The sequence below is a fragment of the Anser anser genome (assembly GCF_964211835.1).
Source record: "Anser anser genome assembly, chromosome: 1".
Taxonomy (NCBI): Eukaryota; Metazoa; Chordata; class Aves; order Anseriformes; family Anatidae; genus Anser; species Anser anser.
This window is the reverse complement of record NC_139720.1, coordinates 215,063,261-215,076,908: the sequence shown is the minus strand read 5'-3', so window position 1 is coordinate 215,076,908 and position 13,648 is coordinate 215,063,261. Positions and strand designations below refer to the sequence as shown.

The following is a 13,648-nucleotide window of genomic DNA, read 5'->3' as shown; positions in this document are numbered from 1 at the left end:
CTGGTTCACGGCCCGGGCCTGCCCTCCTTCCCGCTGTCCCTCTCCCTTTCCCGTAAACGAGAGTGAAAGGGACCAGGGAGCGTCCCCACCCCAGCGCTGGCACCGTTTAAAGCGGTGCCAAGGCCACTGACCCCACAGATGGCCCCGATGCCCCACGGAAGGGGTCAGGGAGCAGGGGGGGGCTTCCCCACCCCGGGGGGGGGGGGGGGGAAGATCCTGCACCCTGGCTGCAGCCCCCCCAGGCTCGGGGAGGGCAGGAGGCAGCGGGGTGGGGATGCGTGGACACCTGCGCCAGGGGAAGCCCATCCCAGTGGGTCCCTGGGGGCCAGGCTCTTCCTCGCTCAGGGAAGAGGAAGAGGAGGAGGGGGAGGAGGAGGAGGAGGAGGAGGGGATGCCCTGAACCCTGGCGCTTCCCAGGGAGACAGAGGTTGGAGGTGGCTTCCACAGCTGCATGCTGGCACTCGTCCCTCCCGCCACGGGGGGACAGAGGAGGAGGAGGAAGGTGACCACTGAGCCCCAGGGGACAGCGGAGGCCAGGACACGGCTCGGCGCAGCCCCTCTGCCCGCAAGGAGCCAGGAGCAAAGCCCCCGGCAAAGCACAGAGCGCTCCGAGCCCGGCGCTGACGGCAGCAGGGCTGGGGCTGGGGGGGACCCCGCTCACAGGCACGGGGACAAGCGGGAGGGGGGGAAGCCCCTGGGCCTCTGCCCCCCGCACATCCCCAGGCACGGCCCCGTGTCTGGGGCAGGGACCCAAACCCTCAAGCCAGGGCAGCCGCCTGCTCCAGGCGGAGGAACGACAGGTGTCGAAAAAAGCCCCGAAAAACGCAGTGAGTTTTCTGGCATTTTTTATTAACAACTCCCGCAAGGGCAGTGCTGGCGCGGTGACAGGCCGCAGCGCCGGGCTCCTTCCAGAGCCTGCCAAGCGCCACGCATCCCGCCTCTCCCCCGCGGTCGGCCCAGCGGCCGCGTCCTCCCTGCGGTGCTTGTGGGCGCCGGGGCTGCAGCCCAGCACCCTCGGCGCTGCCCAGCCCGCTCCCACCGCTTGCGGGGTGCTGGGCAGGGTGCTGGGCAGGGTGCTGGGGCTGCCCAACGGGGGCAACACCCGGGAGCAGGCTGCAGAAGCCACCGCTGCGTCCAGACAGCGCAGGGGAGGGAGGAGGAAACGCGACCTGGCCGCGGCACAGGCGGGACGAGGGAGAAAATCCCCGTGCCACATCAGCTCCCAGGACCGCGTGCGTGTGTGTTTGGCACATCGCGGGGCAGTTTTGCCCTATGCAAACCCAGGACTCAGCAGGGCCCGCGGGCAGCCCCCGCAGCACCAGCCACTTCCCCAATCCCTGCAGCACGAGGAAGACCCCGTGCCAAACCCACGGGGCCGGGGGAGGCCTCGCTCTGCCAGCGTGACCGCGCGCCGCTGTCACCAGCCCTACCCGCGTCACCGCACACCAGCTCGGGGGCCCTCACCCGCTCCGCGTACCGCTACCAACGGGGTGCAGGGGGAGAAGGGCCCCCCCCAGCCCACATCCCGGCCGGCTGAGGACAGCACCAGCCCTGGCGGGGCACGGGGACGCGCGGGGGGACATAGAAAAGAGGGGAGCGTACAAAAGGGTGAGGCAGGGAGAGGCTGGGGGGCACCGGCCGAGACCACGCTCAGAGCGAGGTGCAGGAGCGGCTCCTTCTCTCCCCGCACACCCGCGGCGGGGAGCTGGTGGGGAAGAGCCCAGCCCACGGCACCTGGGCAGCCGTGTGTCCTTCTGTCCTGCGTGGTGTCCCTCTGTCCTGCGTGGTGTCCCTGCGTCCTGCGCCTCCCCGGGGTGCCAGCCTCCCCGCCACACAGTGCACGGGCCCAGCCTTCCCCTGCCGCAGAAGCAGGAGGGCGGCTGGCAGGGAGACGAGCCCCGCGCCTCGATGCGCGTCCCTGGCCCTTCCTCGCCCGCAGCACGGATCCGTGCAGAGCCAGCAGAGCCTGGGCTGCTCCCGCTGCCCCGCCACAGCAGCGCGGCAGCGAAGGGAGACGAACGGCCCCGAGCCGAGAGCCGGCAGCACGGCCTCCCTCCTACAGGAGCAGGCCACAGCCCCAGGGCTGGGAAACGGGACAAGCTGTCTCTTCGTCTGCGATAGAAAGTTTTAAATACGCTCATTAAAATAATTGCTTTTAAAAAACCGGGCACCCCCGGGGTCCTAGCGGGAGCTGCTCAACTGGGGGTCGCCCCGGGGACGAGTCCTCGGTGCTGCGGTGCTCGGGGGTGGCCGAGATGCGACGGATCCGGCCGGCTGCTGTCCTCTGCCCCCGGCCCGCGGCCTCGCGTGGCTCCACGGCTGCCCGCCGCCTTCCCTTACTCCAGGCCCAGGATGTAGTTGATGCCCTGGACCAGTCCGATGATGACCGGCTGCCAGGCCACCAGGTAGCGCAGCCAGTCCAGCAGCTGCCCATACATGACGTGCGGCCTCTCCCAGCTGCGTGGAACGGAGTTAAAGAGCCTTGGGGAGGCACGAGGGGAGCGCAGCCCGAGCAGGAGCTGCCACACACCGTCAGGAGGGAGGCTCCCGCCTCCCACCCAAGGGAGCAGCAGCAGCAGCTCACCCAAACCCGCGCCCTCCCAGCTCCCCCGATGCTCCCGTGGCTCGGTGCCTTGCCCAGCTCCGGGGCAGAAGCCAGGGAACCGGCTCCCCCGTGGAGAAAGGATACGGGTTACTGAACATCCTCTTGAGATCCACCTTCTCTTTGCAGTACGGACACGTCTGCTTCTTCCCGACGATGCACCAGCCGCGGATGCAGAACTCATGAAACCTGGGGGCGGCACGTTAAGGGAACTGCCTGGGGACGGGGGACCATGACCGAGCATGGAGGAAACGGGGCCTCCGTCACGCTTGAAGGAATCACCCCCACATCACACGCAGGGCACAGGAAGCACCCACGCGGTGCGAGGACGGCAGCGTTGCCCAATGCAGAGCTTTCCTAGAAGACCCTTCGCCTCCCAGGAAGGGGCTCGCAGCGCGGGGCCGGAGGAGGCGTCGTGAGGGGTGGGCTGCGGGGAAGCTGCGCCCTGCCGGGGCCTGGCAGCCAGAGGAGGGCAGGAGCCCGCAGCGGGGACACGCGGGGAAACCTCCGGGCACCCACAGCCAGGGGAGCGGCTGCTCTGCGAACGCTGCACACACCAAGCCGCGATGGCTCACCGCTGTCCGTAGCATTCCCCTGCCACCCGACCGCCAGCTGTCCGTTGCGCTGTCACAGCAGCAGAGGTAGCAGGGCCCTGCCCAGCCCAAGCACAACTCCGAGAAGCCACAGGGAGACGCGACGCGGCTGTAACCGGAGCCGCGTGGCAAGGCGAGGCCGGTTCCCCCGAACAGGGACGCCCGCGTGGACGAGGCTGCCACCGGCCGAGCAGATCCCCCCGGCAGCACCAGCAGGGCCAACAGCAGAGCACAGCGCAGGAGCCGCTCCCTCGCCAGCCCCCGCAGCAGAAGCCTCTGCCCCGCGTCCTCCTGCGGCCATAAACCCGCCCGCACGGCTACCGCACAGCTGCTGGGGCCGCAGGCATTTCCCAACTGCCTGCAGCGCCCGACGTGAGGCAACAAGCGCCGTGACCTTTGCTCAGGCCGTTTGGAAACCACCTCGCTCTGAGTCAGGGAGGCAGTACCAGAGAACATCCCGGCTCCACCACTGAGTCACGGCTGGAAAAAGCCCCTGACCTGCCCCCAGCCAGGGCTCTGTGAGCTGTCAGGGCTTCCACTTTTGCAACTGACTTCACCTCCATCGGCTGCCAGGGCGCCGGGAGCCCCGCACGCGGCGCTGCTGGAGGAGTTGTGGGGACGGAGGAAGCGGGCAGGATGCTGCTGGAGCTTGGCCAAGCACGGCGCCAGAGCCCTGCCAGCACAAGGCCGGGGGCTGCCGATTTCTCCCAACACGTCCCCTCCAAGGGGGGGCCGGACACGGGGCCAGGGCGACACGCAGCCCGCGGAGCCCTGCCGGAGACGCGTCAGCTCCGTTCGGGGCACAGCGAGGTCCAGCTCCACGCCAGGACTGCTGGAGCTGGGCAGAGGGAGAAGCGGAAGCAAAGCCTGCAACGCACAAGGAGGCAGCAAGGCAACAACCACAGGGACACGCAGGACACTGCCTCTCCGTGCCAGGTCAGCTACCGCCCCCGTGAGGATCCTTTGCCGCCGCAGCAGAACCGCCCGGCGTCCCGCACGCGCGCCCCTTGGTGCCGGGCAGGGGCTGGGACGAGCGGTGGCAGGAAGCCGGCTCCGGAGCAGAAGGATACACGTGATTGCAGGAGAGGCGATACGTGTTCTCGATGATCCCCTCCTCGTTGACATCCACGAAGATCTGCTGGCCGCAGACGGCGCAGACGCTGTCGGAGAGGTGCTTGGTGGGCATCCCCGAGGCGCTGTAGAACTGAGCGAGGGCAGAGGGAGAGAGCTGGTCACAGGGGGGGGCACGCATCCCACACCCCCTTGGCGCAGCTAAGCTTTAGGGAGGGCTAGGCCAGCGCTCCAGGCATCCAGCCTCAGCCTTTTGGGCTTAAAAACCTTGTTACAGGTCCAGCTGTGGGAAAGAACTGCAACAGGACACGGCGCTGCTCAGTCGCTGCGCAGCCCTTCCTGCCCCAGCCCCCTGCAGCCCCCCACTTGCCGCGGCCCCGTCTCTGCAAACCCCCCGTGCTGGGGGAATCCCCCCAAGCTGCAGGTCGTGGGTTTGACCCGAGACAGCTGAACAGAGCCCAGCTGGCCCTCGCAGCTCTCTGGGTGGCAGCGTGCCGCAGCACACCAGGGGACAGCGGCCAGGACTGCACGGTGGCCGGGCAGGACGAGCTAAAGGCAGGGGTGAGCGCTGGGAGTTCAGGGAAGAGCCAAACGGCTGCAGATCTACCCAGGAGGCTGGGTTACAGCAGAATTCACAGTGAGAGGAAGGGGAAGGTGAGCAGAGCCACGTGGGAACACGATCCACCCCACGGGTGTTGTGGTTCACTTTGTTCTTTGGCACTAGGTGAGCGGGCCGCAGACTTCAGGCCATCACTACGGGCAGGTGGGAACACCCGCTCTGCCCGCAGGGACAGCCCGGGCTGCGGTGGGTACGAGCCACAGAGACGTCTGTGGAGTGAAGCTTTCCCTCGTGGCTACAAAGAAGAGCTGGTGCGCCTGCGACACGGTCCCAGAAACACCAGCACTCCTCGGCAGTGGGAGATTTTAAAGCCTCAGACAAATATTCGTCAGGAGTCTGGAGGGACTAAGCAGATCCTTCCCCTCTTGTGCCCCTGGGGATGGGACAGACTTGGTCCTTGGGGAAGCAGGATCTCTTAGGATCCCAGCATGACTCATGTCAGAAACCTCCTGACGCAGGCACCTTGGCCGCGGGCCCAGAGAGCGCGCAGCGAGCGAGGCACCTGCCTCAGCGAGCCCTTCCCGGGGCAGAGCTCCCTGCACCTCCCCGTTTCGGGGAGGCAAAAGCTGCAGCTGCAACCAGCCTGCTGCAGGCCCTCCTGCTCACAGGCAGGACTGCGGCCAGGAGGACAGCACAGCCTTAACTCACCCCGATCGTCGAGGCCATGTAATCTGCACACATCTCGGCAAAGTCCCGCTCCAGGACCCCGTAGTAAAGACCGTAGAAGAGGAGGGAGATGCCGAAGTCCATTGCATCTTCTGGTTTGATTCTACAACAGAAGAGTCCAAACGACATCGAGGGCTTTCCTGCAGCCGCAGGGGCGCACGGCCAGCGCGCCAGAGGAGCCCAGCAGTGCTGGGGCACACGTGGCCCCACCGCAGGAGCAGTCACAGGCGGTGAGCACGTGTCACCGCCACCAGTCCCCCGCAGCGGGCGTCTGCGTGCCTCCAGGCACAGTGCCAGCCCCTGCCCTTGGGGCACTTCATCCGCTTCGTCCCCAGCATGCTGAGGGGGCCGTACCCCAGCTCCTATCTGCTGCCCGTCTCCCTCACCTGCCCCTGAAATGAGCAACTGCAGCCATCTCCCCAGCTCTAACACGCACCAGATCGGCCCCAGATAAGCCCCCAGTTAACACCTCCACAGCCCTGCAGGCAGCTGCCAGGCCCCCGCATCGTTCCAGAAGAAATTAACCTCTCCGAAATGGAGGACGGCTCGGGGTAAGGTCCTCTGCTACCACATCGGGGCTGGCTGCTTGCTGCAGGCACCCGGTTATCAGGAACATCCCGCTGCTGCCCCAGGCTGCACAGGCACAGAGCCAGGGGAAGCATCCCTGCTGGAAGCAGGGCTCTTGAGCAGCCTCAGCATCACAACCAGGATCCTACCAGCAGGGAGAGGACACCCTAAAAGTCTCTTTGGCCTCCTGCCACCTCAGTCAAAACAGCTAAGATTTCTCTGGAATCCCAGACAACGCCTCGTTCCCCACGGTCTGTCACACCCCCTGCCCCGGGAACCGGGCCCCGAGGATTCACTCACCTGAATAATAAGTTAAGACCAAAAAGCGTAAACATCACAGCCATGTACCCGACGATTCCAGTGGCGTAGCTGATCTTGTATATTAGTAGAAACCATTTATAAACCAGCCTGCAAAAACGCAAAACAAGAATTAGACGGCTTTGTTTCCCCCGAACGGAGCTGCATCGAGCACCTCAAGAGTTTCACTTTTCCACGTCGGATGTTTCAACCACCCACACCCGTGGGCAAACAGAGGCTTAAAGTTCCAACTCAGGCTACAGATCTGCTGCCACCATGGCAGCTCACGGTCTTGACCTCCAAACGAGAAACCTCAGGATCCCCGATGGCCTCTAGCAAGTGAGTGTCACAGCAGGAGTGCGCTCGGTGAGACTGCCAGTGCCCCTGGAGCGTCGTGGGGGCTGCCTTCCCACCGCCCGCTCCGACGAGACATGGGTCTGGCTTGTGGGGGATGGCAGCTCCACGGAGAGCTTCCAGCAGGGTAACTCACGCCGTGAGTAAAAGCCCCTGAAGTGCTGCTGAACAGGGCGCACTGCAGAGTTTGAGGCCGTGGTTTGTGGCAGCGAAACGTGGAAGGACTCTTTAACGCTTCCCTCAGGCTGAGGACGTTTCCCAGAAATGCTCGTACGAACCTGGGCGTCGTCTGTACCAGAGGTTTTCGGGTTGCCCTGAAGGTGACGAAAGCTGTGACGGCTGAGAAGAGCACCCAGATGACCAAGAAGCGCCACCAGTACAGCTTCACCGTGAAGTACAGGGGCACCACCCACATCTGGAACAGGGTCACCATCTGCAAAAACGGAGGAAAGGCGCGTTACGCTGGCTCGCTGCTCACCAGGCATCGGAAGCACCCCCGTGGTTCTGGCAGCCTCGCTCTTGCCGGCATCAAAGGGCACTGAAGAGTGACAGGGAGCGCAGGAATTTTGGCTGGTGGCCGCCAGCACCCAGGGAACAGGCTCAGAGCCTGACGGAAGGGAGCCAGCAGCAACAGCCGGCTGGCAGTAAGGTACCTGTGACAGCACAGGGCTAGAGCTGGAGGAAGAACACGGAAGGAGCACCGCTAAGGAAAGAGGCACGGGGAGCTGATCTGCCTGACCAGATCTTGTCGGAAGGCTACGCGAACCTTTGCCTCTTCAGGCTTCCCAGCATTTTAACCGCAGCCCCCTTAGGCAAGTATTAAACAAGGAGACTGGCACAGCACCGAGTTTCGGGCTTGCCTCTGCCCCACCAAATACTCCCAAACCAGACCCGCTGCTGTGCAGCTGGGCTCCTGGGGGACTTGGGGAGGGAACAGGCAAACGGGTCTGGTTTCGGTTTCACAGAGGATTACAAGTATTGCCTGGAAACGTTCATTACGGTAAGAAAATCAGGTGAGGTTCGTTTCCCGGTCCAGCCCCGGAGCCTTTCTGGCAAGCTGACACAGGGCAACGGCATCGGAAACGGCAGGGCTGCTCAGCAGACAGCACTGCCTGCCAAGCCCAGGAGCAGCCCAGGAGCTTCAAACCCGGGGTGCCCTCAGCAAGCAGGCTGTGCCTCTCGTGGGGAAGCCTCGACAAAACGCAGCTCCTGCCTGCGCTGCTGTTAAGACAGGATGTGAGGTCTGCTAGCTCCTTTACCCGGTATCACCGTGCCGTGTCACTGACGGCACTCACAACAGCGGCTTCAGGCCTCCAGCTGCATTCACCCCCATCCCCTAGCTGGAATCCCTGTGTGCTGCTGGGAAGACGAGGGCATTGCACCACCAGACAACAGGAGGAAAGCACGGACGCGCTTCCCATCGGCTGAAGGACAGAGATAAAACGGGTATTTTGGAGACACTTACGTTGTAGGAGCGGGGGTGCCTCTGTTTCCACTGAACCAGCAGGAGCTGCGCCACCACCAGCGTGGCGATCAGGATGAGGACCATTTCGGCATGCATAGCCTCGTGCCCGCGGTGCTTGGCATGCATCCGCGCGTGTTCCACCCTGCAACAAGAGCGAGAAGGCAACTGAGGGGCACGCAGGCGCGGGCCACGTGTGGCACGGCACGGCAGGGCTGACAAGCGCCTGGTGCGGGAGAGCCAGGAGGACCGCACTGGAGGGCAGCGTTAAGGAACGCAGGGGGACGGGTGCTGCGTTGCCATCCCGGGGAGAAAGAAAGAGAAAGATGTCCCTAAAACCAGCTCTTTTACACCACGACAGCCCAGAGGGGCACCCAGCTCACCCTGGTGTGAACGAGGCTGAGTGTGTGTGTGTGTGTGTGTGTGTGTGTGGCACAACCCACCCCATGCAGCAGCAGCAGCGTGCGCGCTGTCACTGTGACGGAGCCAAAACCTCCCTCGGTCCTGCTCAAACCCCAGCCCGTGGCTTCCTCCCTCTGCCCCGGGCGATCCCAGCTCTCGTTGCATCCCAGCAGAGCGCCTGCCGCAGCCCGGCACTCTGCTGACCCCTGCGGTTCCTTTGCTTTCAGCGCTGCTGTCTGGCTGCGAGGCACAACTACATCCTCACAGCGTGGTCTCAGGCTGAAAGTTAAGCTCGAGTGAGAAAGCTAACCAAGTCTTAAGTCTCACAAGCTGAAAGTTAAGCCGAAGCTTAAAGCTGAAAGCTAAGTCCAAGTCAGAAAAAGAAAATCCAAACTTATATAAAAGAAAGAGTTAGAAAAAAAATCCAAACCCAACAAATACGGCAAATTCTCTGATCTTAAGAAGCCTTCAGTAAACCGACGCTGAGGGAAGACCAGACTTGTGGGCTCTGCAGCACGAGGCTGACCGAAACGGGTTCGGCCACAAGAAAAGGCAGAAGAATAGCTAGCAACCTGTTTGGAGGAGAGCCATCGGTACCGCCTTTAAAGCAGGTTCTTACTCCCCCCTAGCAAAACGCGCTGCCCCCGCGGGGAAGGCTGGCCACGGCTCTGAGGCCGGTGACCGGGGGCTCTGCTGCTGACAGCTCCAGGCAGGAGCAGCAGCTCTCGGCAGCAGCACTCGGCACAGGCCCTCCTTACAACACCAACTCACCTCCATCTCTCTTCTGGGGACAAGTGCGACAGGTCAACCTAAGGAGACAAAAAAAAAGGTAAAGATCAGCTGCTGAAGTCCAGGAGCAGCAACCCCAGCCTCGAACCCCCCCTGCCTCATTCCCCCCAGCAGCAGAGCGGCAGCTTCGTGCCCGCTACGGCACGGCCCGTCCTCGAGCCCCCAGGGGTGTTTCCCAAAAACCAGACCTTTACGAGGGAAAGCCCAGCAGCGAGAGGCGGCCATAAGCCGCCAACCCTCGGGGCGACCACTGAGGCAGCGCAGGAATCGCTTCGGGTCGCAGAATCACCGAATTGTAGGGATTGGAAGGGACGTCAGGAGATCACCGGGTCCAACCCCCCTGCCAAAGCAGGTTCCCTAGAGCAGGCTGCCCAGACAGGCGTCCATGTGGGCCTTGAATATCTCCAGAGAAGGAGACCCCACAACCTCCCTGGGCAGCCTGTCCCAGTGCTCCGTCTCCCTCACCGGGAAGAAGTTCTTTCGCATGTTGGTGCAGAACTTCCCGGGCTCCATTTTGTGGCCACTGCCCCTTGTCCTGCCCCATTCACAGCCCGCCCGGGAGCCTCTGGGCACAGAGGGAAAACCCCAGCACGTGCCAGGACCAAAGGGGGACGGGGGCCCAAAGCCCCAGCAGCCAGCACCGCCTGCGGCAAAGCCACTGCCAGGCTTTTTTGGAAGCAGCCGGGGGAAAAGAAAGGTTTAGCTTCGCTGCCGCTGCTGAAAGCTCCTCCCGAGCGCCGCAGGCAACTTTTGCCTTATCAGACAGGAGAGGCTCGGCACCACCAGCCTGAGGCGGGCGGCGCCGTCACCGGGGACGGGAGCCGAAGGGCTGGCACAGCCTGGAACTGTGGGGCTGGACGCAGGGTGCTGGCGGCAGCCGTGCCCCGGGGCCAGGAGCAAGGAGACGAGGCGATGCGGAGCCCCCCGAGGCGCGTGCCCTGCACGAGGCTCCCGGCTGCAGCGCCCACACCTCGCCCAGGGACGGAGGCTCCCGCATTTCCCCCAGCGAGAGGCACGACCACGCCGCTGCGGAAGGCGGGGGGCCCCTCGGCTCTCCCCCCGGGGCTGCAGATCTCCACCCGGAGAGCTCGGAGGCATCGGGCCTCCGGGGAGGCTTCCTGGCCGCACGGCACGCATCCTAGCCTTAACGTGAGCGCGGAGCAAACAGAAACCCACAGCTCCGACTTCACCCCGCCGGCCCCGGCGGAGGCGTGCTGCTTGGCTGGCGGCTGCTGCCCCGCTCCCCCCCCCCCCAGCACCCTCATTGCAACCCGGGGAGAGGGAGGCAGGAAAAGCACGGCCCCAGCGGTGCGGCCGCGCTTCGCCCCCGAGCAGCACCTGCAGGAGGTGTGGCCCCCAAGGGCGCTGAGGGGCTCGGGCAGGTGAGAAATTTGGATCCGCAGGAAGCCCGACTCGAGCTCCCCGGCCTGTGGTGGTGACGTGGCGCCGGCCGGGAGCAGCGTGGCAGCGCAGCGGGTCCCAAAGCGGCCGCCGCAAACCAGCAGCTTCGGTCACTGCCCGTCCTTTAACGCCCCGGGAGGGGACAGGGCAAGGCGGGAGGGGAACGCAGGGACAGAAGCCGAGACCGAACACCAGGACCCCCGAATCTTCCTGCAGCCCCCTGGCTCAGCGCCGCCCTGCATCGCTCTCAGACCACGCTGGGGCTTTGGTTCTTGCGAAAAAGGGGCGATTTGGGAACTTCTTAAAACCAAAACCTGCAACAGCAGCGAGCTGCAGTCTGGGCACGGGGAGCGGCTCGGCCCAGGCGCTGCCTCCCAGAGCAGCGTCGGCCCGGTGCCGCCGCGCGTACGCCGAATTATTTGTCCCTGCGGGAACCGAGGGGCCTCAGGCCGCTGCCCTGCCCCGCAGCATCCGCTCTGACCACGGAAACCCAGGCTCGGCTCCAGCCCTGTGCAGCGCCGGCAAATCCAGCCGCGATCCTTACACGCGCCCGCCGCCTCCGGCCTGCGTGTGCCTCCTTTCAGCGCCCGGATCCCGTCGCGTCCCCGTCAGCACCAAGAGGACCAAAGCGGCCGACGAGCTGCTCCGGGTCCCCAGCACCGGCCCCTCGGGTGGGCGACGTCCGCGGGTCCCGCGGGAGCGGCCAGCCCGAGCTCCTCCCGCTGCTTTGAGAAAGGTGGGGGCCAACGCGTTCCGCTTACAGCCAGGACGCGTTCCGATGCGTCCCTCCGTCCGCCCCGCGATCCCCGAAGCTCTCCGGGTGGCGGCTGGAAGGAACCTGGAGCTGATGCCCTCAGGTGCAGCAGCACGGCCCTGGGAAGAGCCCCACGCCGTTCCAGGCTTCCAGCGGGGGCTAACTGCCGCCCAAAACCACCACGAGACTGGGAGGGCTAACGGCACGCCGAGAACGGCACAGCCTTCACCCCAAAAGGTCCCCAAAAGGACCCCCCAAAACCAGCCCCTGCGTCTGAGAGCGGTGTCCAAACACTCCCTGAGCTTCTGCGGCTCGGCGCCGCGCCGCGGGACCTCGAGGAGCGCTTGGACAACGGACGGGGCAGGCGCTGCCGTCATGGCCCCGGCTCACCCCAGCACCCCGGGCTCGGCACCACCCGCGGACGTGGACTTTGCGGGCGGGAGCAAAGGGACGGGCGCAGCCCTCGGCGTGCCTCCCTGCGGGCGCCTCCTTATCGGCCGCCCGCGCCCCGCGGCGCCTCCGGCAGAACCCGGCGCCGTCCCCCGGCACTCTCTGCCCTCCGCGCTGCCTCCCCGAGCCCTTCCTGCCAGGCCAAAATCCAGGAGCCCCGCTTCTGAGGACCGCAGCCCCCGGCAGACCTCCCCTTTGCGCGGGCAGCCCCCAGCCCCCAGCAGCTCACCGAGGCTCTGGGAGCACCCGGCCCCCGCTGTACGAGCACGGCCGAGAGCCACCGGCAAGCACCTGGAAAACGCAGCGGGCAGCGCCGCAGAGGGGCTGCCGCACGCTGCGAGGGCGCCGAATTTGAGGCTGGGTCCCCCTTGGGCAGCAGCACAGGCCGGGCGCTGGGCTCCTGGTGCTCCACGCCTGCCTGCCCCCCCCTTGCCAGGCACAAGAGCTTCACGGCGAAGCGAGGCGGGCAGCCAGCACGGGCAGAGCCGGGGCTCGGGGTGCGCCGGGGAGCGAGGCCGGGGCAGGGACACCCCCCTGCGGGCTGTGCGGGAACCCCCCCGGCTGCGGGCACCTCGCTCCCGGCTGCCCCCCAACGGCTCCCCGCGCGCTGCCCCGCTGCTGGGGGACGGGGGGGGGGGGGGGTGGGGGTCTGTGAGTGTCGGGGGGGGGCAGTGAGCCCCCCCCTCACCCCCCGCCCAGCTGGCGCCGCACGAGCAGAGCCCGGTGCCACGGGGCCAGCAAGAGGGGAGCCTCAGCACGGCGCTGAGCCCCCCCAAACCCCACCACAGCCCCCCCTCAGCCCCCAACCCCCCCCCAAAATCCCCCCACAGCCCCCCCAAAGCCCCCCCACAGCCTCCTCAGCCCCCAAACCCCCCCAAAGCCCTCCCACAGCCCCCCCAAAGCCTCCCCAAAGACCCCCCAAGCCCCTAAAGACCCCCCACAGCCCCCCAAACCCCCACAGCCCGCCTACAGCCCCCCAAACCCCCCCCAAAGCCCCCCAAAGCTCCCCCAAAGCCCTGAAGCCCCCCAAACTCCCCCCCCAACCCCCCCCCCGCCCCCAGCCCAGGCTGCCCCCAGCCCCCCCCCAGCCCGGCCTTGGGCACTGCCAGGGCTGGGGCGCCCCCAGCCCCTCCGGGCAGCCCGGGCCAGGCCCCCAGCGGGAAGGATTTCCCCCCCAACGCCCCCCCCGTGCCCCCCCCCCACCTCCTCCCCGTCGCGCTCGCCGGGGCCGCCGACCTCCACCTCCAGCACCGCCGCCATCTTGCCCCCCCCCACCCCTGCTCCTGTAGGCTCCCCCCTCCCCTCCGCCGGCAGCCAGCTCCTTCCGCCGCCGCCCAGCCAACCAGCGGCCGCGCCGCCGCCCCCTCGGCCAATCGCCACGCGCGGCGCTGCCCCCGCGGCCAGTCAGGAGGAGGAAGGGGCGGGCTGTCCGCTAAGGGACCGTCGCACATTTCCGATCCCGCGCAGCGCGCGGCCAATCCCGCGCCTCCCTCCCGCCTCCGTACGGGGGCGGCTCACGGCAGACGCTCCCTTAGCGCCCGGCGCGGTGACGCGGCGCCGCCGCAGGACTACGAGTCCCGTCAGCCACCGCGGCGGGGCGGGGGGGAGAGGGGCGGGGCCG

At 66.4% G+C, this 13,648-nt stretch overlaps 1 protein-coding gene across 2 annotated transcripts; it reads right to left on the bottom strand.

Moving 5' to 3' along the window:
* Nucleotides 1-828: 828 nt before the first annotated feature.
* Nucleotides 829-13,342, bottom strand: RNF121 (ring finger protein 121). Of its 2 annotated transcripts, none has more exons than XM_083816749.1 (9): nucleotides 13,231-13,342; nucleotides 9,405-9,442; nucleotides 8,235-8,376; nucleotides 7,048-7,202; nucleotides 6,419-6,526; nucleotides 5,534-5,654; nucleotides 4,266-4,399; nucleotides 2,690-2,791; nucleotides 829-2,457 (listed from the first exon to the last, which is right to left on the bottom strand). In XM_083816749.1, the coding sequence occupies exons 1-9, from the start codon at nucleotides 13,285-13,287 to the stop codon at nucleotides 2,337-2,339; spliced, it is 978 nt and encodes a 325-aa protein (XP_083672875.1). In that variant the 5' UTR covers nucleotides 13,288-13,342; the 3' UTR covers nucleotides 829-2,336. The 2 variants fall into 2 exon arrangements, with proteins under 2 accessions (XP_083672875.1, XP_083672876.1); XM_083816750.1 differs by having other exon boundaries at nucleotides 13,264-13,307.
* Between the last annotated feature and the right edge of the window lie 306 nt (nucleotides 13,343-13,648).

Excerpts from the sequence above, each read along its gene's own strand:
- RNF121 (XM_083816749.1), bottom strand. The coding sequence starts at position 13,287 with ATGGCGGCGGTGCTGGAGGTGGAGGTCGGCGGCCCCGGCGAGCGCGAC. Across the intron at positions 4,400-5,533 it reads ACATGGCCTCGACGATCGGG|TTCTACAGCGCCTCGGGGAT; the intron begins GTGAGTTAAGGC and ends GCCCTCGCTCAG. Across the intron at positions 2,458-2,689 it reads AAGAGGATGTTCAGTAACCC|CTGGGAGAGGCCGCACGTCA; the intron begins GTATCCTTTCTC and ends CGTTCCACGCAG.